Source organism: Pseudopipra pipra, chromosome Z, assembly GCF_036250125.1.
Source record: "Pseudopipra pipra isolate bDixPip1 chromosome Z, bDixPip1.hap1, whole genome shotgun sequence".
Lineage (NCBI taxonomy): Eukaryota > Metazoa > Chordata > Aves > Passeriformes > Pipridae > Pseudopipra > Pseudopipra pipra.
The window spans coordinates 34,731,638-34,754,219 of NC_087581.1; the positions used below are offsets into that span (position 1 = coordinate 34,731,638).

Sequence of the window (22,582 nt, forward strand, 5' to 3'; positions counted from 1 at the left end):
GCCCGAGCCGAGAGGCTTTGGGCCCACTTTCTCTTGCCTCCCGTTCCTACAGCATTCCCAAGTTGCTTCTGGTCTCTTTAACCACAGGATTTACGATTTTCTCATAATCCTTGTAGCCTGTGAAACCTAATACCCTTCAGACAGTAGAAAGCTATAGCTGTACTTAGCTGTAAGGTATCAAAAAAGTCAGGCTCTTGTAGAAAACACCTTTAAAATAAACTTGTTTAATTGAAATTGCACACACACACACAAAAAGATCAATATACAACTTGTAGTTTTCATTAACATCTATGAAATTACAATTGTTTTACAATATCTTTCTGAAAATTCTTTAAATAGGTAAGCATTTCTGTAAGACTATGGCCTCCTCAGATATCACAAAATGCCTGATATGCTTGCTATGCCAATAGAAATGTGCATGTACCTATAGAAAAATATACTTGAAAGTGTTTGCACCTGTCTCTGATGAAAGATGTAAAATTGTGTGGCCTGGCACTTGCTTTGTGTTAAATTCTTTATGTCACTCTCTATATATACCATTTTCTAAGTGTCACAGCTCCTGAATTCATATCTAGGTAGTATATGCACAGATACATTCTCAAATTGTGTTCTCATTAATGACAACCTTGAAGTCTTGGCAAAATGCCTCAGACTTCACCTTTTTTATTGTCAAAGGAATTTTTAATAAGTGGTGTGATGTATTCCCCATTGTTGTTTTCCCAGTGTACTTTTGGCCTAAGCATAAGTCAAAAATAGTTTTCTACAAAGTCTCCTCCTCCATCAACAGTAACTTCAGTGTGTGCTTCACAGTCCAGTGTCCTGCTTGTTCTCACTGTAGACCCCAGTATATGGCTAATGGCCATCCTATCATCACCTGTTTCTTTTCTCACCACTTGAGAAATCTTAAATTTGGAAGCAACTTATGCAGTGTAAAAGGTGTTTTAGGAAGGTACCTTCCTAAAGAACATAGCATCTACATATCAAATCCCCCTTGATGTTGCAGGCTTGATGTAATTAAAGGCCCACAGTCAACAGCCAATGGTCATATTCATGAACCTATTGGGCACCTGTAGGCTCTAACAATATGACTAAAAACTATTGTCTGGAATGTAAGTGCACAATGTCATCAGTATTCCCGGTTCCTTTGGGAGGGTGTTTTGTTTTTTATTTTTCCATTAAAAATGAGCGGGAGGAGGAAAAAACCCCAGAAAGTGAAAATGGTAGCTCTGTAGCAGAGAAATTCTTTTGCACTAAAGCAACAGCAGACCTGCTCTTGCTTTGATTACAGAAACATAAGACACCAAGACTTTCTGTTAAAATTTCCACTCTTTAGGACCCTTGGTTCACAGGTGACACAGCATTCCACAGTGACAGATGTACACCAAATAGGAATTTCCATGTACCCATAAGCATTTTAAATAATGCCACATTGGCCTACGTCAACCTGCTCAAGATAGACTGCTGTCAGTGATGGAAACAAACACTTTATTTAAACTAATGCTTCAACTTCTGTCACTTACAGAACTTCAACTAGCAAGTTGTGTTCGGAAATTTCAGACGATCAGCTCCAAAAGAAGCCTCTTCTGAGATTTCTTTTTCAGAGATGTCACTGGAGTCGAATTTTTACTCAAAAGACCTTCAGGCAGAAAATTTTCCTTCTCCATCTATTTTCCTTCTCCTAAAATGTGCTGGTCACAGAATTACTGAAAGTAAAGACTAAACCAGGATGAATAGACTGTAGAAAATGAAGTCTGTGGCAGCTAAACTTGTATGCCTTTTCATTAATTTCTGGTGGCAAAGACCTGTCTCTTTGCGTGCTGTGCAACAGAAGACTAAATAAAAGTCACACCTGTGGCTCTCTAAGAGATCAAATCAGGACATTTAGTGATGGAGATTTGGGGAAAGGATTCAATTTTCTGGTTTTGTAGCCTAGGGTAACACAACTATTCTTTAGTATTTCCAGTAGAACAACTGAAGAGTGAAGAAGTAAAAAGACTATCTGCTAAGACACGGAAGCCATAATATTATTTTCTACTGGGAAGACAAACCAAATAACTAAATTATGCATATTTTACAGGTAAACTAGCAAAATTAGTTTCACTTGCATGACTGAGGATGTAAGGTTTGCCTTCCATGCCTTGCAGCATTACACTATTCCCCTCTGTTGCAATTTGGAGGTGTCCATTTTGAGCACTCCGCAATAATATGTATTACTCAACTCTTGAACATCAGAGTAGGGGAGAAAGAACTTTTAACCTGCATTACTTTGTAATGCAAAATGTTTAAAGAAGTCTCAGTTATGCTAACAAAGTATCTCAAACCCAGGTTTGGTTTTTTTTTCCTAATTATCTTGAACAAGTAAACAGACACCCAACAACTCACAAATGGTTTCAGTTTACATAAGCTTTTCTCTGCTTAGGAAATTTGTTGTGCTCATTTACACTCTACACCATCATCTAGGATGAGTCCTGTATTTACCTTCTAGCTGTATAATGCTTTGCTCTTCTGGTTTTAAACTGAGGATTACATTTTGCTATCTACAGTGGAGTTGCTTTTGTTTCATACTAGCAGAAATGAAATCAGCATGTATGAATGTGAATATATATCAAAAGAGAACTGTTTAATCCATAACCACAGAAGTCTTCCACTTGCAGCACCATTTCTATAATTTCTTACAAGAGATTCAAACAACTTCTAGACCATATTAAATATCCATTAAGCTGTTTTTACAGATATTATTTATAACATTATTTGAACACTTCCAACATCTTGTAAAAGAAAACTGATGTCTTCTTAGTACCAACACAGCCTGTTGCAATTTAAGACAAATAGCTCCATCAAGTAAATTATAATCATATTACTGATTAATGTGTTAAAAGATTGTTATGCAAGGGAAGTATCAAATTTGACCATGTTTATATCTTCTGCCTCAATTACAACCAGGTTGCTTAACTTTGGTAAAGTGAGATAAGTGATGTTCTAAAGCACTTGAAGAAAAACCCTGACAGTGGATATTACATCAGTCAGTTTCTCCAACTAAAATAAATCAGGTTCTCCTAAGACATGCTGAGAAAAGTAGACATCAAGACAGTCACAAAAACATTATTCTGCCTTTCCAAAATCAGCATTTATAATAAACCAAGTATTTTGCAGTATATGGTAACAAATGAACTAATCTCTAGTATACAATAATCACACTTGAGTGCACAATAACTGCCAGTTGTTAAGAGACTCCAGATACTTCATTGTGAGATAAATGGAATTTTATTTCTAGGGAGTGATTCTTCTTTATAATAAATGTATAAAAGTGCAATATCTTAAATATTTACTGCATGCAAGTAATCTTCTCGTTGTTTTTAGCATCATATAAAGTAATCTTATGCAATAATCTCCGCAAGAATACATTGAACTTACAGTCGAATTAAAGCATCTCTTCAGTTGAGTGCCAGCCTAATCGTTGCATTAACCACCTCATATAGGACTGTAGGAAAAAAAGCAAACTTTCTGTAACATCCTGGCAAACAGTTCTCTATTGACAATGCGAAATGACATACTGAAATGGCTTAATTAGGCTCACATTTGCCTACTACATCCTTCAGCTGACTTATTCCAACTATAGTGTTACAGTTTTGTTTTCTGAAATGCCTGTCCAAAAGGCTAATTGGATCTGCCCCTGATTACAGGAACCTTCTGAAGCTGTTCTTACTCACAATTTGTCTTTAATGCAGCCAGTATAATCAATTCTGTAATGACTACCAGAACTGAATCTGGTAGGTCAAGCAACCTTCTCTTTATGGCAAGCAGGATAAAAGAAAGATACAGAAAAATAATCAGAACAAAAAGGCAGAAGGAACATTAAACAAGATTAAGCAGAAATTGTGTTCCTCTTCAGCTGTATTACACATCCTCATTTGTTGAATTCTATCAGATCAATTTACATTTAATTCACAAGGATCAGAAAGTATTCCAGAGTGTACATACATAAAGCAATACTGTAGAAGTATTTTCTTTTGATGGCAGGAAGCAATTAATCAGTGTGATAGACGAGTGTGAATGGAGAAGGAAGGAGTGCATTGGACAAGGACACAGCAAACCTTGAATGTCATGCACAGCAGCACAGCATTTTAAATAAGATAGAAAACTTTCATTTTTTTAAGATCTTACTGGAAATGAACTATTTTTTCTTCCTTTTTTTTTTTTGCCCTGTGAGATGAATGAAAGCCCAATTCTTGTATTTCTCCATCCTTAACACTAAGGGTGACTTGTTGGCATCGGTCTGACTACAGTTGCATTTACTTCATATACATAGAAACTGGTGTGAAACTTTAAAGCGGAGTAGGAAAGAGTTCTCCTTTTTCTACAATTTCATTTTCTTCCCAGATAAAAATGCAGTCAAGACCTTTCAAAGTGAAAAGTGCAACCCTTCCGAGCCAGAATAGCTAACAGCCCCCAGAGTGCAAAAAATGAAGGTTTTAGATACTACAGGACTAGGTTTAAAAAGGGGAAGAGTGTTACTCCTTTTTTTCTTCATTTCTAAGCCTTTTGGCCACACAATTCTACCTCTTCCACTTAGTCAGCTTAGCACTTACTGGAAATATTAGTCAGCCAAATCAGCTGACACCCCTGAAAATTAGATTAGTAAAGCAGTAAAACAAGAAGAGGGTTTGGTTTTTTTTTTTCACTCAGCTCATTGGCAAAGCAGGAAGGCTGAAATAAGGGAGAGGAAAAATTCCCAGCAGTTGAAAACTGGGAAGAGAGGACGTCTCAGAGGGTAGCTCTTTTTTGTAGCAATGAGCTATGAGAGTAGGGCAGGTGCCTTGGTGTCAGATACTGACACCACATGTGCTACTGAGGAGCTGGCAACTGTGTATTTTGTGGCAGTCTACAAATACTCTTGAACTCCTAGGTGTTTGGAACAGTATCCTACAAGTGCTCAGCAATCTGGTGAGATGATTGTAATAATCTGATGGCAGGTTTTAATCACAACTATGCACAATTTATCACACAGATAGTTTCTACTTTTATTTCACATATCCAACAGTCACCACTGACACTGTATTTTGTTGGCATTATCTTCACTGAGACATAAAGATAAAATAAATCCTTCCCTACTGATTCCTCTCCCTTACATTCTGTAACTGGAAATTAAAATGAGGAATCATTCACTCAAGTCCTTGCTTAGGTAAACTGTTTGCACTCTGGGAATCTTACTTAAACCATTGTGATCATGTAATAGGAAACAAACTAATTTTTGCAACTGGCCTGAACTTCTATTTCTTCAGTAATGAAGATAGGAGATCCACTAATTGTTGACAAAGTATGAGCCAAACTCCTGAGAAGTAGCTCATAGGCATCTTTCCCTTATTCCTGCCAAGGCACAGGTGAACAAGATGACCTAAGGAACACCTTGCTCTTGCAGTACTACTGCAATCATCCAAAATCTTTAAGAAATTCACCTGTCTACACAGTCTGAATTTTCTAGTAGTAACGTATGGGGTTTATTTCTTCTCACCCCCCATTTCTGAGTTTCCATTGTACACAAGCCAAAAAAACTCCAAACCTTTAATAATACTGTCAAATTACCATCTCCACTGTAACAAACCTCAAAGGTTTTGAATGTCTGGCTGTAATAAAGATATTCTGGAAATTTTAATATTTAGACAATGATGATGGAGCACACATAATTAAAAATTAATTGTGGAGTAACACATCTATCCACCATTTACTATAACAAGAAGCACTTTGGGAGAACAAAAAGTCCAAACAGCATTTTGGAAAAACTAAATTTCAGGAATGAAGATACTATAGTACGAAGGTATTGGCCAAAAATACTGTATTTTTAACCAGCAACATTTTTGAGGGGCAGTAACTGTACAGTATTAGTTTTTCAAAAAAACTATTTCTGTCCCTCAAGCAACACACAATACATGCATTTAAATGACACTTTAAGAACAGCAAATATGATATTTATTTTTAAATACTCAAAGTTTTAAAATGCATCTGACACTCCTCCCTAAAAAAAAAAATTAAAACTGGTCAAATAAGGATTTCCTGCAGCTTGGTGAATGAGAAATCCAGCAACAGACTTAATCTTAAACTGTATTTTGAGAGAAAAAAACCCCGAATCAACAGATTTACATTTGCCTTGATATGGCTGGCTTTATATTTTTGACAATATTTTCAAAATCTCTCTTTTTTCCCTGCAGCATGGCTACTGTAAAAAAGCTCAAGTGAAACACATGGCAAAATCCCTTTAACCAGCTAAATCTTGACCTCAATGCATTGACTACATAGGAAAGTTTCCTGGTTGATTGACAGAACTCAAAACGTTATGGGTAATCAGAAGTCAAAACAGAGGAGGTATCAGCAGCTCCACTTCTCAAACTAAATGTATTGTTTTGCAAGATCTCTACTAAACTAACAAACCGGACAGAGTCAGATGACTTCAGTTGTTTAAAGCCTGTTAAAATTTTAGAATTTATGGTTTATATCAAAAGAGGGACTGGACCGCCTTTGCAAAATCTCAATTTCTAAAATATCATGGTTAGTCACTTATACTAGGACATTTAAATTTCCTAACTTATGTCGGTCTCTCCAAAACATATTTACTTTACTGATCACTTAACTAGAGGTAGGTCATGTGTAGGCCTTGTTAATATGCTGTGAACACTTCATTAGTTCACTAATGTAATAGTCTGCAGGAAAACCATGCACAGAGCTCCAAAAATAGCAGCACATAATAATAAATTATTGTCTAAATTTATTTTTTTTCATGTGGGTTAACATGTCCATGTTTTCTCCTAATATTTTATTCTTTCGTGAAGAATGTTTAACAAGGAAAGGGTCATGGGGTTGAGTAATCTGAAAGTCTTCTGCACCTTATGGGAGTCTAGCAGTATCTTTATATGCAGCCCTTTTCCCCCATATAGAGTTTTTGCAGATCATGCAGTCAATTCTGACTGTTTTCCAGCATTAAAAGTCTCTTCTCCACTTTCAAACTTTAAAAAGGGATTCACAATCATGTGGCAGTATGATTAAAAATTACAGTCCATACACCTTGACAATCAAAAGAGACTGAATTATAAAAAGTAAACTGCCCTTATAGCTGCATCATCCTACATCTGTAAGGACAGTGTCAGTTAATTAGTGAAAAAGGCAAGTTCAAGGTTTCTGTAAAACATGTATTACAGCTTTCTTGTGCTAGTGAACATCTAGAATACACAGGTTCCCAAGATGTTTTCCTTCCCTCCTCCCCCATTTACACCATTCAAAGAAAACACATCATTTTGGCAAAGTTAAGAGGGTTTCTGTCTTGATGTTTTTGCCTTCAGCTTCATGTTAGAGGCACAAACTTCTGGACTTAAGCACTATAAGGCATAGTAGAAACCATCAATTAAAACAACAGCACCACCACCACCACAATGGAATATACTACAAGTGGGAACAGCTGTGTCATTTAAAAAGAAAATGTTTTTGTAAACTGTCACACTGCAATGCTGTGTTAGGTGATTCATGTAAAGCTTGCCTTGGCATGCTGAATATCTTTTTTTCCAGAACATGCTCAAATGATCTAAACACTGCCACAGGTTCAACTCACCTAAAAAATACCAGAAAATAGCCCAGTGGCACACACTCTTGAAAACTTTTGCAATCACAATGTAACTAGAAAGCGTGAGTAAACTTTTGTTTGGTTTTTATACAAAACTCCGAACCACATTTCCTGTTCCCCCACCCAATATCCTATAAGAAAAAAAAAAAATTAAAAATGCCCAAACTTTTGTTAGACACCACTGTCTGGTGTGGCTTTTTGTTTGTTTGGGGTTTTTACCTCCCCTCCCCCTTTTTTTTTCTTTTTTTTTTTTCTTTTTTTTTTTTTGCTACAGTTCCATTTATAGCACTGAATCCAGTGTGGGCAATGTATTCCCAGGTTGAAAGAAGGGATATTATCAACAGTGGAACTGTGAAAACAGAAGCTCTGTTGAATTTATAGCAAGATCAAGACCAATTTTCTTAAACTGTACGTAAGAAAGAGTCACTGTTCTGATCCCCTATTCAGAATGTCAGTGTTACTTTTAAATAAAATGCTTTAACTCCTTAAAATTGTTAATTACAGTGACTTTTTGGTTGTTGTTATTCATAAAGTTTCTGCAGTTTCTGAAAGACTGATTAATTGATCTGATGTTTTATATTTTATCATGGTATTTTTAGGGCAACAGCATACACACATTAGTACTTATATACAATGGTTTGAAATATCTATAAACTTACTTTTCCAATAGATCCTACCAGAAAAGTAGAAGCAACCTAATGTGAATCTGATAAATAAAAATTTAATTTATATTTAAAGCTTATGTTCCAATTAGAGATATAATGGCCTAAGTTCTCTAATAAGTTCGTTTTCTACAGCTGTATGAAGCCCTGACAAGATTTAAGCATTGTTTTGAATGTGAATGACCTCTGTCTGGGTGTCTCCAATTTACTCCTTCTCAGGAATGTGGAAATGATTTTATACAGCACAATGCTAGTACCGCTCTGTACTATAGTATTTTGTTTTGTAAATAAAAACAACAAATCCCTAGTCAGAAATAAACTGACAAAATTTACATTCTTCTCTCTTAAAAAAGTAAATAAAATAACATTATTTAAAATGTGAATTAGCTATAAGACATACAATACAATTACATAGATACATATCAATACAGCACATTCAATTTGCCAAAAATTAATGATTACAAAGCCAATATGGATGCTGCCATATATATATATATATATGTATGTACAATGATTATAGCATTCATAATTGCACTATACCTACAACCAGTTTTAAATTACACGGTGTTTTAAGAGGGAGCAAAAAATAGCAACTGTTCTTGTTATTGTTGTTTTGGAATTGAGAGGGTTAAGGATGAAAACCATCTCATTAGTATTTATTGTTAACTTTGGTAATCAACTAATAAGCCATTCTTTTTTTCCACCTCCCATCTGCTGCTATGTGGCTGCAATTTCTGTGTTAAGTGCACTCTAGTGCTACTTGGCATTGCAGATAATAAATCCAATTACAAGTCTGAACTCCGAGTTTCCTAGAGCTTGCTAGCAATCATGCACCTGGTCAAAAAACACCTTTCAACCTGCAGAATAAAGGCTCATCTACGTGTGCTGCATTTTTGTTGTTAAAAAATCGCACGTTTAAATTTAAAGAATGATTTTCTCACTGCTTCATTTACATTTACAAATCTCTTCTAAAGAACATTGAGAGAGGCTATTTTGCATCAAAGCTTATCAAATGCCTGTGAATTAGTTAACAAGCAACCTTATCAAGTAAGGTTCCTGATCTCTCATTAATACTTTTGTGTTATACAACTAAAGGTGCCTTGAAATTATTATGGAAAACAACCTCATGTCTTAACTGACAAAGGGAGAGATCTAAACTGTTTTTAAATCAGTAGACCACATGCATGTCATATTCATAGCATATTCACTTACATTGTTGGTTTTGGCATTAGAAAATGGAACACCTTCTAAAAAAGGGAACGCATGAGCTAAAACTGCATGTGTTAATCATTTGGCAGTTGATTCAATCAGGTCAGTTCCCAACCCCTCTGTTTGGCATTTCAATCAGTATCTTGTTTCAAGAGCACTGGTTTTACAAAAAGCCAGATTTGGCAACATGAATTTTGTACAATAAAAATAATTTTACTACTGTGGAAAAAGAACACTTAAAAAAGCTCTAACTTAAGAAAAACACACCACAAAACTGAGAAAAACAACACTGTTTCAGGCTGTAGCCACTGGGGAAACTGTAGTGTCTCACTTTTCTATTTGGCATCTGTAAATAAAAGGAGAGAGAAAAAAATGGCACATGGCAACTAAAAAGAGATTCTAACATATTCCATGTACATCCAAAACTGTGTCTTATTATTTCATTATTGTCTTCTGTGCACCTTTCTGAACTGTAAAATTATGGATAAATTTAATATCCTTAGACAACTGTAATTCTACTTTGCAATCCCAATCTTCTAGTCTCAAAGTGAAGACAGAATGAAGACACCCATGCAAAGAATTTAAAAATCACAGTATCAATACTTTTTGATCCTTCAGAGAAAGTACATACTGTAAAAATTACGACTGATGACTTAAATTGTGATGATACTATTTTCCTGACCAAATCATCCAACAGAAAATATTTCACCCAGGAATGCAACTGGGGAAAAAAAGGCCATTGTACCCTGTAAAACAGTAGGGGGGAAGGAAAGGAGGGGGTGAGAAAGGGTTAGGAAAAGAGGAAACCAGCTTGATTTTGCTTCAATAGCAAAAAACTGCTATCCTTTGTAAATGTATGACCGAGAATTTGAAACACATTGAGTCACAAGGTTTTGCCTAAAAAAATGAGGAAATGTGCTGTGAATGTACTTCAGCATCTTTTGTTTTTCCTCCATATAGTTTAAATAAAATCATAATATTAACTACAAACTCTGTGGACATTCACAGAGTCCAGGCCGGCAATAAATTAGTATTATGCAAATTGTTTTCACAGATTATAATACAGTCCCTCTTGTGTATCTTCAATCATGGAAAGCTGGTTTTGGAGGACCCCCCAGGCACAGTTAAACCAGGTTGTACTCCTTCAGGTTTAACTGTAGGATTGTGTCCTTGACAGCAGCGAAGACGAAGCGGATATTCTCTGTGTCTGTAGCACATGTGAAGTGAGAGTAGATAATTTTGTCACTATCTGGATTCAGGTCTACGAACATCTTCAGGATGAACTCTCGTGCCGCCTGTGCATCCCGCTGTGGTCCTGTAAGAAAAAAAATTCCATTTTCTTAAAAGTCAATTTCATATTTCAAGTTCTTTAAAAGAAAACAAGAAAGGCTCAGTCTGTGCTCCTCCTGTAAGAGAACATGGGGAATCTTTTACTAATCAATAACATCATATACTGGCTACTTTCTTTGTGGTAGGAACTATTAAAAATAAAGAAGGAAATTTCAGAAGTTCACCAACTCAGAGCTGATCTTTTCTTGCTAACTATCCTCATTCTTCACTAAGAGAAATCAGCTGTTTAAAACAAGTGATCTATAAATGAACAGAATGAAAACAAAAAAAATGAGCTATATTATTAAATCTTTAAAAATGCTAATAGAATTAGTGAATGTTCTAAACCTAAATTAGACTTCAGTTATTTTAGCCCTGCAAGATTCACTAGTTTTATGTGTATTTTAATAAGAAGTGTAGTGAAGTTATATGCTGGACTGGTCTGACACCATTAGCAACAGAACCTAATTTACTTTAAGGGATAATAAAATACACGTGCTCTCCAGCTGAAGTTGTTGATTGCAAAAGGCTCATGTTCTAACCAATTACTTGCTTTCTACATTATGTATGTTAATGATCCTATCAGATCTAAATTAAGGTTTTAACTCTCAGAAGGACAGAGAGTCAATGTAACCAAACTACATTTTCATCTTAAAAGAACACAGAAGGCAATGACTTCCAGCCTAGAACAGTGAGAATTCATTCATGTTCACAGCCAAAAGAGCAGCACAGACGCAAGAACGCAAGCCACATGCTGCTGAATTCTGTTCCATTATTCCAGTGCTGCTTACAGAAGCCACTGTTCCCTTGCTCTCCTGTTTCTGGAACGTGAGTTTCTATAGAACACACATTTTCTATAGTCTTGCCTCCTCCTATTCTCTTCATTAGTCCTGTTGTTACATGGCAATATAAATACCAGCAGCCAGCTGTTATGGGTGGCTTTGTCCTTCAGTAATTACGAAATCTGTACTTTGTGGGTCAGCATATGTCCACATATTTTTCAACAACTGGATAATAGAACTTATTTTTGATACTTCAAGTTTGTAATTGCTAATATTTCCAATGTGGATAATTCTATAAAATTTAGGAAAAGAATGTATGGATGAGAAATCATGTACTTTCTTGAGTGCTGCAAATCCATGTGAAGGGGGTGTAAGATTTTGCAATATACGGGTGCATGTGCCGTGAACAGATGTACATATATACACATACAAACACAGATGACATCATCGCTTCTACAGCTTCAAAAACACAACACTCTCTAGCCTTTCGCTTGGCTGCCCACACTATAAAGAGCAGCAATATTAAGTCTCACAATAGCACAAATAAATCTGGAGTATTTTTGAAGAAAACTTTTCGACTTTCAAAGACAATGATTTCTTCAAAATAAACCACCTAATTTTTTAAATAGTTTCCTAGAATTTTGTTAAACAGTTTCACAGTAGCTAGACACAGTGCTGTCTCAAAATTCATTGGGTTATTCAAAGCCTATACCCAAATTTGCTTATTTAATCATACCTCTATGATTATATACATATTATATTATATATATTATATGTATATATTATATATTTATATATATTATTTAAACTTAGAAAGTATGTTTATGACCTCAGGACTTTAGAAAAAAAAGTAGAATGAGTTAGTGTTAAATTCAGACTGCAAAGTGGTTCTGATCTAAATAATATGGACACTTGGAAAAGAATTATATGAATTAGTAGGTTTCTTGTCCACTGCTCTAATCAGCAGCTCTTGAAGGCTGTTCTCTATATGATACATTCAAGATCTACGTAAGAAGTACTATACCAGGATTTTTCTCTTCTTTTCCTCCCAACTATAGCCACTCCTCTCTCCCTCTCTGTGGTGGGGGGAAACAGTTTTCCCCCTGAAGTTATAAAATGGTAAAACCCCAGGGGGTGGTGACCCTTAAAGTTTTGAGGTTTTACCCAATGAGTGCTTCTGCAAAATATAAACATATCACAAGCAGAACGGAAGAGAAGGTGATGTTGTAGTTGTTGTGGGAGAAGTGGCCATGTTGAAAAGCCACGAGAAGTGAGGGCAGGAGCCCCCCTGGGGGCTCTGGCCCCCCAGCCCTCGGCTGGGGCTGCAGGGACTTGGAACAGTGTTAAGCTGGACTATGTATCTGTAGCTATAAGCCGGGGGATGTTTCTCCACTGTGAGCCGCAGCAAGAGATACTGAAAAGCAGTGGCAGAACTGCACTGACTGGAGAAATGGTGGCAGAGAGCCAAAAGAGATAAGACCAAGTGGCAACAGGCAGGCAGCAACACAGAGAGAACTCCTGGAAGGAGAGAGAGAAAGAGAACGAGAGCCAGCAGCAGAGAGAGAACTGAGTTCTACAGAGGAAGTTTGGGTAAGAACTGAAACTAAAACCCCAAACTCCTTGGAGACCTCCGAGAAAGGAGGATGATGATGGACTCTTACTTGAAAGAGTCTTAAAGTGCTACAGCACCACAGAAAGGAGCTAAAAAGCTCTGAGAAAGAATGCAGAGGGGGTGACCTTGGCCCCCCCTCGTTGCTGCTGCCAAGCTTGCAGCCTGAGACAGAGCACAGGAGCTCTGGTAGAACTCTTGAGGCAAAGGCCTTCAACTGAAAGCTGCCCGAGATGTTCTGACTCAGGGGTGAATCCCCCGAGGAAGGGACCTTCATGGAGGTCTTACGCCCCACATGGTGAAGCGAGTTTTGTCCCTGCTATGCAGTCCACGGAAGAGAAGACCCTTGCTTGAAGACGACGGGCTGAGGGGCTTGGATACTCCTCGTGTGTACTGGCAGAGATCCAGATCCAGATGCTGCTGCATGAGAAGAAGAGAACCTGCTGCCTTAGAGACACTGCTGCTCTGAGAGTAGAAAAGGATCTTTTCCCTTCTTCCCTCCTGGACTTTTATTTGCAGGGGAGAAGAGACCTGATCCATTGTAAATACTTATGTCATGGTAGAGATAATTAAGATTGTATATAATGTATTGTAGTATTTATTTGTACAGTCATTGTAATATATTCTCTTTCCCCCATTTTGAGTCTTGTGTGGTGTCTGGAAACCATCTCACACTGGGTTGAGATGTGGGAGGGGCCTAGGACTAGGGAATTGGATTTTTGGGGCTCTCAAACCATGACACTCTCACAGCTCTTCATTCCAGTCTTTGAGTCAGTTTTCTAGTAATAGCCATTCAAGGATGTCTTCATGCAATCCACAGACCCATGAGCATGCATTGGGTCCTCCTTCCAATGCACTGTGCTCGATTAGCTAATCGAGCTAACTGATTAGCTCGATCTAATTCATCCAATTTGGCATCCTGGCCAGCAGTTCTCATCCCTATGCTACCTTCTCCTTTGTGCAGAAAAGCAGATGAGAGAATTGATCCAGCTGAAAAATACCTAATTCTGATACCTTCCTCAGATCTTCCCACTTCGCACATCCTCAGTGTGCTGGACAGAAGATGAGACCACATGGTGACCTCTGCAAGTCACAGACCTCACTCTGTCACTGGAAGTGATCAAATCAAACCATAACCTTGCCTCTGGAGTTAAGTCCTGAAAGATCTGCAGAATTAAGAGACAACGACTCTTGAAGACTTCCAGGTCTTGACTCCAACAACCCTGTACCAGTCCATAATATTTTTTTCCCTTCATTAATGGCAAAGGACAGGGGAAACAGACTTTCTATGAGCTGAGCCACTGAGTTCTGTCTCGGTTTTTTTTCAGGTCAAGCATTTGTTAACACCTGAGTGGTGATAACTGCTGAGCAGATTGTAGGGTCTTCTCACCTTCCGGATGCCATCTAGGGAACTTGTCACACAAATTAAATTCCAAAGAACAAGCATATTTCTATTCAATTGCTAGTTTTCTTCTGTACAGTACCATGAAACTAAATTTTCACTGACTCATAAATAATATGGTCCAATCGATCCTGAAGGCTGTTGATTGTTCCCTTCCCCTTTAACAGAACAGAAAATGTACATTTTTCCTGTTATTACTTTCCATATTTGTACATGAGAGTTTTAATCTTTTTCTCAGCTTCCCAATCAGCTACTCACTTCCTGGTGGGATGAAATCAATTTCTTTTTTGAAAAATAGGAACACTTAGTTCTCTAGACCTCTTTTATTACATGCGTTCGATTTTTCTCTGTTACCAAGGCCTCTTTCACTCAAGTTACCTCAAAATGCTTAGTTTTCCTCTCAGAAGAACTTTCTGAAAGCACAGCTTTAGTAAAAACACTTATACAACACACAATTCTTTTTATGGACAAGCACATTAAGCTTCACATAATTAATGTCAAATTAAAATAAACTAAAAGGTACAATGAAAGGGTATAAGGGGTGGCACTTGTTTCTCTGAGTGTTACAGACAGTTTATGACACTTCCCCTTAGGTATTCAATCTTACAAAAAACCAAACCTCAAAAACCCAAAAGTATGAACGACTACGTGTACAACTGAGGAATGCATTTTATTTATTTTTAATGTTTACACTTCAATTTAAACCCTCCCCCAATTCATGAAAAAGGACAGAATGCGTTTCACTATAATTTCCCACTAAAGGTTCTGCCATGCTACCCACAACTAATTACAGAATAAAATGAAAATCTAGCAGTCTAAAAATCAACAACAGTTCCATCACATTTTACTTTTTTTTTCCTTGAAGGAGTAAAATATATCAAAGGATCTATCTATCTAGCATTTGGACATAGCTACTACAGTTTGCATTGCTGCAGTGTAAACAGAGCATGAACTCTGATGTCATTATACTTACCATCATACTCTGGAAAATAATCAACTAGATGGGAGTACATAATTTTCTCCTCTAATAGATCTTTTTTATTTAAGAACAGAATAACTGAAGAATTCTGGAACCATGGATATGTGATAATTGTCCTAAAGAGTGCTTTGCTTTCTTCCATTCGATTCTAGAATAAAAGAAGAGCAGAATTTTGGTGGTCGTGAATTTATGTTTTTAATAATTTCATGCATTTTCACTTTATTTGGTAAAAGGATCCATTTCATTAAATATGCAAGCATTTTCCTTCTGCAAATTCAACTCCTGAAGCATTAGTATTCTTTAAAACACTAGTCATGAACATGAAAGTTGTAATAGGTACATTTGTAAAGTCTGAGTATGCACTGGTGGTTATTGAAAAATGATTAATGGTATGGACAAGTACAGCACCACAAGACATAATAACCAATTCAAGGTTTAATACATTATTTATTTTACATGCCTTTGAATATTTTGAGTGTAGAGTTGAGTAGTTCTTAGAGATCAGCCTTAAAATAACTGCAAGCATATTTGGAACCTGAGAACATTTTGTCAATGCCAAAAGCTTATGACATAAATTTAAAAAAATTCTAATTTGCTAAAATTTGTTTCTAACATCACTGGATTAGCCTTTAATTCTTTAACTGCTCCTGAAACCACTTTTCACTGTAGTTGTAATGTCAGTAAAGCTGACTCTATCTGTAATATTCTTCTGTCATTGTAAAATACGTTACAATTTGATTAGTTCTGAAGAACTTAAGCTGACATGACATGGTTAATACAGAGTCATAACAAATATGGTTCAAAACATAGGAACTAACTTACTTTTTTCATTATTATTATTTAAAGCTGCAGCACCCTGAAAAAGCCTGTTTCACCACTGAATGGGGCTTCAGAGAATGGCAAGGTGAATCCTGCAGATTCTGCTGCTGCTGAGCCATAAAACAATCTGTCAGATAACTCTGACAGTTTTACCATAACTGTATCTTTACTGCCATTAATTTGCATTTTAGAGAGGCAAACATAAACATGAACAGGAACTTAAAAACACAAACAAACTTAAAACAACAAAACAAAACAAAAAACAAACTGCAAACCAATTCCATTTTGTAGTAAAAGTTGGTGATTTGGTCTCATATATTATCCCAGAATCTTTGTGTAATTTATTAAACTTTATTGCATGTTGTTGTGGTGAGTGAAAATAAATAGCTGAATTTATATATTAAGAAACTAATGTGAGGAATAAAACATTTGCTTTCATGCACTCGGATCTCATGACTCATATTGATTTCAATGGTGCCAGGATTTCATTCTGCAAGGAGAAAAACTCAAATGTCAACACAGCTGAACATAAAACCTAAGTCCTTAGACTAATTGTTAATCAGACCATATTTTCTTCTCAAAGTTCTATGCAGACCTCTTCTCTAAACAAGACGCTACAGAAAGGCAATGGGAATTACCTAGTTTTGACTTTTATAACTTGATGAAAAAAAGAAGGCAATGTAAACTTACAAATTACTGATTAGATTATAAATATTTACCTAAACTTCTTAATTCTTGGTATCTTCTAATGTGACACTCAGAAGGTAAAACAGCATAGTGACTCAATTAGAAGTGTTCTTTCACAGTAAATTTATAAGCTATTTGTAACTTCTCAATAAGAAAAGTGCAAGGAAAAGACAAACTAATTACTTACCTAGACAAAATGTTCCTACTTTTCACCTTCCAAATGGACTGCATTATTTTCATCTACAATGCTGGTTTTTTCCCATATACACAACACAGAATTGCAAAGACAAAATAAATACATCTATTTGGATAAACTTACAACCCTTCCTCCAGCAAAGCTCAAGAAAACTGTGTTTTGCAAATACTGTTATTAGCCCCAGAGCACATTTTCATTTTCGATTTGAAAGGGATGCCAAACGAGACGAAGCAGAAAATGTATGCAGACTAAAGCTGCATTGTCATCATGCATAAAACAATTTCTGGCATCCAATCAGCTGAAAAACGAACTCTGTAATTGTTACGTATAACAAAAATACCAATAAACACACACAACCAAGACAAAAATATTTTGTCTTCAGTGTAAGATGAGCATGTCTTATATATTATTTATTAATTCTGTATAATATGAATTGAATTCCACAGCCACTTTTTTCCTATTATCAATTTATAAATGTCTCTTAAGTCCTTTCATGCTTAGTTTGAGGCATTTGACTTAAACGTCTCCTTGACAAGACATGTAGTAAAGATTTCACTCAAACAAGAGATCAGAGAAAAAGCAGGTTTTCATGATTTCAAAAACAGTTCAATTAATTGACAACCTATCTGTGTTAAAAAAAAAAGGATACTACTTAGAAGGAAGTGTAAAAGAGCTGCAGCAGAAAAAATAATGTAACATCCAAGAAAATAATCACAGCCTTGAGAAATTTACAGAAGTGATTGACATGTGTGGTCTAATACAACTGAAGGAACTGCTCAGTTATTTCAGAAAAGATATATAGTTGAGGATGTCAGTAACTAAAGTAAATAAAACATTACTAGATTATCCTACCCTCATTCACTCCACTGTATTCTTTAGTGTAGTAAAAGTGTCACTTCATACAGAAGCTACTTGCTTCCAGAAGCCAATTGTTCCAACTGTCATCCAGTTAACTATATTTCCAGGAAGAGCCAGGCTAAATCTGAATCTACTCCTGTTTCTGGGAGAATAGGCTTTAAAGACTCAGCAGCAGTAGACTGTTACCCTTGCTAATTTTGTATTAAATTATCCACTCCTAAACAAAATTAACTGGAAGTCAGAGAACAGTAGAAATAATAAAAAGCTGTATATTACATTGCCAGAGGCCACTGAAGTAGAATTATTTCTTAGGATATAAGAATCATGCCCTATACAGCTATAACAGATTAGGATACTGGAAAAATAAAACTGTTGCCAGATGAAGACTATTTGTTTAGCTGGTGTGGAAAATACAATGCTTATTCTTAAAAATCACTAGCCTATGGAACAGCACAATACTTATTTTTTAGGATCATGTTAAACATTAACCAAGAAGAGAAATGGGAGAGTCACCAGCCTAGGTACACTAACTAAGCTCCATATTTGGGAAGTACGACCAGTTCATTGTGCGGTCAACTGTAACTTCTCAGTCTATGACCACCAGAGGGACTCCCGAGACATGTGCAAAGAGGAGGGAACATCTGTTAATGATTTTGAGGAAATTATTATCATCAGTATTTTTCTTCTGGGAAAACCAATGAACATGTATGTAAAAAATGGTATATAAACAGGAGCTTTTCTATACTCGGTATGCACAAAACACTTGGAAGTATTCCCCGTGCATCCAGCGCCAAATAAAGAATACTGCTTTCTAGTACTGAAATTGTATGTTAGAGAATTTACTTTTTTGACCATTTTTCTGTAACAAGACAGTGAAGTGTCTTGCACACCAAATGGTAGTTCAAACAAACAGTAATTATCTCAGTATAGGGATTATTTCAAAGTGTACATCACTACAAAATGGCCCTTACTGCACCTCCATGACATGAACTGCAGGGATTACGACATTGGGAAGGCTGAAGAAACATTTTCTAAGGAGCTGACAAAGGATGACTGTCTAAATCAGTTAAGAAATAGGTCACTCTCATTAAGATCCATAATTGACAGGTCTATGAATTTCCGTGATCCTTCTCAAGGAAGAGCCGACACTATGTTCTGCCTTTACAACAGAAGTATGGAAAAAAGAATTAGGCTAACACTGGTTATTTTCTCTGAATGTATGCCACATTGCAATGCTCCACAAAGAAATATGCCTTCACAAAAGATGTATGTAATAAGACTGTAGTATTAGAAATTTAAAAGAAATCAGATTAGTATCAACATTCACTTTTAAGCAGTTCTTCCCAAGAGCCAAGCTTCTAAATTCTCTGCACTAAGATATTTGGACACCATTATCTGGAGAATAATGTTGCCTTTATGTCACCAGAAACTACTCATTATAAACTCAGAAACAGTAACTTACAGTTAAGCTCCAAAATCAGACTCTTCATGTAACAATACTACTATCCAATACACATTCAGGGCCTGGCTACCTGGATGGTTTCCAAATAAAGGCTAGGTCCATTAGAGGTAAAACCACTACAATGAGATGATGACAGTTACTATTTAAAACCTAAGAGAACATAGAGAGAATAATTATGTACTTACACATTAGAAGGGATGCTGCTGCACTGCTCATACAATTAAGCACCATACAACATCGAATAAGTAACAACCCCTCCTATAATTCGTTTAAATATAACCATCTGACAGTGACTATCACATATCTTGGAAGGCTTGGTTGGCAGAAAGGCATCTCTAAAGTTCACCTAGGTTAGTCTTTCACTTCAGTAGGTCTAATGACACATGGGAGCATGTCAGTCATGGCTTTGCCTTGGGAAGTCTTGAAAGCCTGTACAGATGGATTTCAGTAACTCTCTAATTTCCCTGTCCCCCTGCTAAATTAACATGCAAGGGAAAAATGTTTCCTAACATACAGCCTGAACTTCCCAAGACACAATCTAGTTATATTGTCCACCTCAAAAAGTTCAGCTCCATGGCACTCCTGCAATTCCAAAATACTTGTTGGCAAGTATTAGTGTCTTGCTCACTAGACTAAGCAAGCTTAGGTCTCTCACCCTGTCTTCACAGGACATGGGCTCTGGACCTTTCATGCTTTTCCCAACAGATTATGTGACCATGAAATTGCATATATAAACCCTCTGCAAATTATTTCAAAATTGTGCTAAAGATGGTGAACTGACATTTTGATATTTTGTCATTCAGATGTGTACTCTGCCGATGTTTTGCAGGAATTGAAAGATGGCCTAGAAATTTTCAAGTAGATTTTATCTGCCTGAGCAGATGAAGTAATACAGGTTCTCGGTTCACCAAACAGATCAAACATTCTAAGATGGTTTCGTTATTTCATTTTACTATGACTCACGGATTAAGCAAAAAATAAGAAGCAATTTATTTTTTGACTAATCAATCTCTGCTTAACCTTCTGCAGTCTTTATCTCTCTGTTTATCCAATTTGTTTGAGCCATTCAGCTTTTATGGATGCCACTGCTGATAAAACAATTTTTGTTCAAAATTAATTCCTCCAACAATACTGCTTATTATCCTCTAAGGTTTCTCTTAAACTGATTTTCTGTTACTAGGACCTCACTCCTTTGCATGCTCACTATTTTCCTTATCTTAAATATATATGTAACATTATTGCCATAATATTTTTAATCAGTTTAATTACAGAAAGTTTGACATGATGATATGGTTGAACTACTGTTCTGAAAAACACTTGTCATTTACAGGATGCACTTTTCTTATGTAAAAAACAGTTTCATGTTACAGTAATTTTACTGGAAGTTGGGATAGGATTTCAAGAGAGCATAGAAAAAGTTCAGCATTGGGGACCTGACCTTCTGTCAGATGCAATGTGATGGAAGTTGTGCCAAATCAAGCATGACAGTGTGGCTCTTCAAAAAAGGAACAGCAACAGGGGCGAGCAGGCAGTATTTAACAGTTTGTCCAAGTACCTGATTTAATTTTATGAGCCAGCTCTATCTCATCAAGTTGCTTCCAGAAAAATCTTATTTCACTTTCAATAGAAAAGGCTGCAGATAGAAACTTGTGAATAATTACTGTACAGAAATGTGCAGCTGGAGCTGGCTCAAGGCTTTCTCAGTAGCTGACAGCCATTCTCAGCAGTGAAGCCAAGCTTCAACAGCAACCCCTGTCCAACAGCAGCAAGAGTTCACCATAGCCTCCCTGGCTTTGCACAGGGAAAATTAGCAGGAGGATTACTGGTTTACCATGCCCCAAGATCCGCTGGTCTGAGTAACTTCCCTGTTCTGTTTTTTTCTGCAGTCAGTCCCAAACTGCATAAAAACATTGATATTGCCAGCTATTCCTCCATTTTTCTGATATACAGATTCCAGTAAAAAATTCTCCCATATTTCACACAACCTGACACAGTTGCCAGTCTAGTTTAAAAATACCTTATGCAACAGAATAAGAAATACAGCAGACAAACTCCAAAAGTGAGTAGAAATTTGGTAACTATAAACAGATGATATAATCTTGGACAAGATTATTCCAATTTTTTAATACACATCAAGAAAAACCACTGTACTTACTAATGAATCACAGGACTGTCCAATTTTATGACTAGAAGCAAGCTTTTATGAAACAAAAATAAAATGAAATTTCTTTCTACCATGTACCTCTTGTTATATAAAAGATTTTACGTTGAAATGTTTTTCTATGATCATTAAACATTAAAACAAATACAACTAAATGTATAAATCAAGTTTTCTCACATTTTTATTCAAATGAAAACTCTTACTCTTCCTTAATTTTTAATGGATTAAAAAGGAATATACTTTTTTTTTTTTTAATACCTACACTTTCAGTTTTCATGTTAAAATGAAGAATTTCTAGTTCGGATTTATGTATTGAAATTCTCCTTGCTATCTGCTGCTCTGGAAAAATATGCGATTACTCCTGCAATTAGAAAAATAACAGAATTGGCATAATTTATAAGCACCTGATTCTAAAATGCCAAATCCTGAAAAATACCTGAAAAGTACCAAAATAGCATTTAAGAGCTGTATCAGCTGGTACCCAGTGAAGGGAAAGCAACATTTCCCAGCTAACAAACAGTGCTTTGACAGAAAAGACTTGAGTACAATATTAATTTGAAACAACAGAGATGCAGTAGTGGAGTTTCACCCACTACTGTCTTTAAGATTGTCTAGAGTGGCATCTAGTGGGTGTACTGTATCTTACACACTGAACAAAAAATGTAGCAATTACTTGCTTCTTAAAAAATTGTTAGCAATTTAGATAGTGCCTGTTAACAAAATCAGGATTTTGCAAATTCGGAGGGACTAAGTATTGTTGAAATGCTGTGATAGAGAAGGTGGTGAGGAAGTAAATAAGATGCATTTTTCAGTGAAAA

At 36.2% G+C, this 22,582-nt stretch overlaps 1 protein-coding gene across 1 annotated transcript in view; it reads right to left on the reverse strand.

The window, feature by feature from the left end:
* Positions 1 to 208: 208 nt before the first annotated feature.
* Positions 209 to 22,582, reverse strand: part of LOC135406841 (guanine nucleotide-binding protein G(q) subunit alpha) — a 135,418-nt gene continuing 113,044 nt past the window's right edge. Inside the window, exons 6-7 of the mRNA XM_064641306.1 lie at positions 15,576 to 15,729; positions 209 to 10,795 (exon numbers count right to left, since the gene is read on the reverse strand). Coding sequence (XP_064497376.1) covers positions 10,605 to 10,795; positions 15,576 to 15,729 — 345 coding nt within the window. The 3' untranslated portion in view covers positions 209 to 10,604. The remainder of the gene's footprint in view (positions 10,796 to 15,575; positions 15,730 to 22,582) is intronic.